General features: G+C 40.6%; 1 protein-coding gene across 1 annotated transcript in view; it reads left to right on the top strand.

Annotated features, from left to right (window-relative positions):
- Window positions 1-284: 284 nt before the first annotated feature.
- Window positions 285-702, top strand: part of LOC103522052 (ABC transporter F family member 4-like) — a gene marked incomplete at both ends in the record, with an annotated part of 3984 nt that continues 3566 nt past the window's right edge. The window contains one exon of the mRNA XM_026832428.1: window positions 285-702. Coding sequence (XP_026688229.1) covers window positions 285-702 — 418 coding nt within the window.

Raw genomic sequence — 702 nt, 5'->3', positions numbered from 1 at the left:
ACATGTTACAACATCGCCTGAAAATGAAGATGATGATGGTCCAATAGATCCAAAAACAGGGAAAAAGGAAAAGCCCAAAAAACATGCCACAACATCGCTTGAAGATGAAGGGGGTGATGGTCCAATAGATCCAAAAACAGGCAAAAAGGAAAAGCCCCACAATCTTGGAAAAACTTTGCCTGAAGATGAAGATGGTCCAATAAATCCAAAAGCAGGCAAAAAGGAAAGGCCCCACAAACCTGGCACAACACCTATTGAAGATGAAGAGGATGATGGTCCAATAGATCCAAAAACAGGCAAAAAAGAAAGACTAAACAAACCTGGCACAACATTGCCTGAAGATGAAGAGGATGATGGTCCAATATATCCAAAAACAGGGAAAAAGGAAAAGCCCAAAAAACATGCCACAACATCGCTTGAAGATGAAGGGGGTGATGGTCCAATAGATCCAAAAACAGGCAAAAAAGAAAGACTAAACAAACCTGGCACAACATTGCCTGAAGATGAAGAGGATGATGGTCCAATAGATCCAAAAACAGGGAAAAAGGAAAAACTAAACAAACCTGGCACAACATTGCCTGAGGATGAAGATGATGATGGTTCAATAAATCCAAAAACAGGAAAAAAGGAAAGGCCCCACAAACCTGGAAAAACATTGCCTGAGAATGAAGATGATGATGGTCCAATAGATCCAAAAACAGG

Source organism: Diaphorina citri, unplaced genomic scaffold (assembly GCF_000475195.1).
Source record: "Diaphorina citri unplaced genomic scaffold, Diaci psyllid genome assembly version 1.1 scaffold6674, whole genome shotgun sequence".
Taxonomy (NCBI): domain Eukaryota; kingdom Metazoa; phylum Arthropoda; class Insecta; order Hemiptera; family Psyllidae; genus Diaphorina; species Diaphorina citri.
The sequence above is the reverse complement of the archived record's forward strand: the minus strand, read 5'-3'. Positions and strand labels throughout refer to the sequence as shown.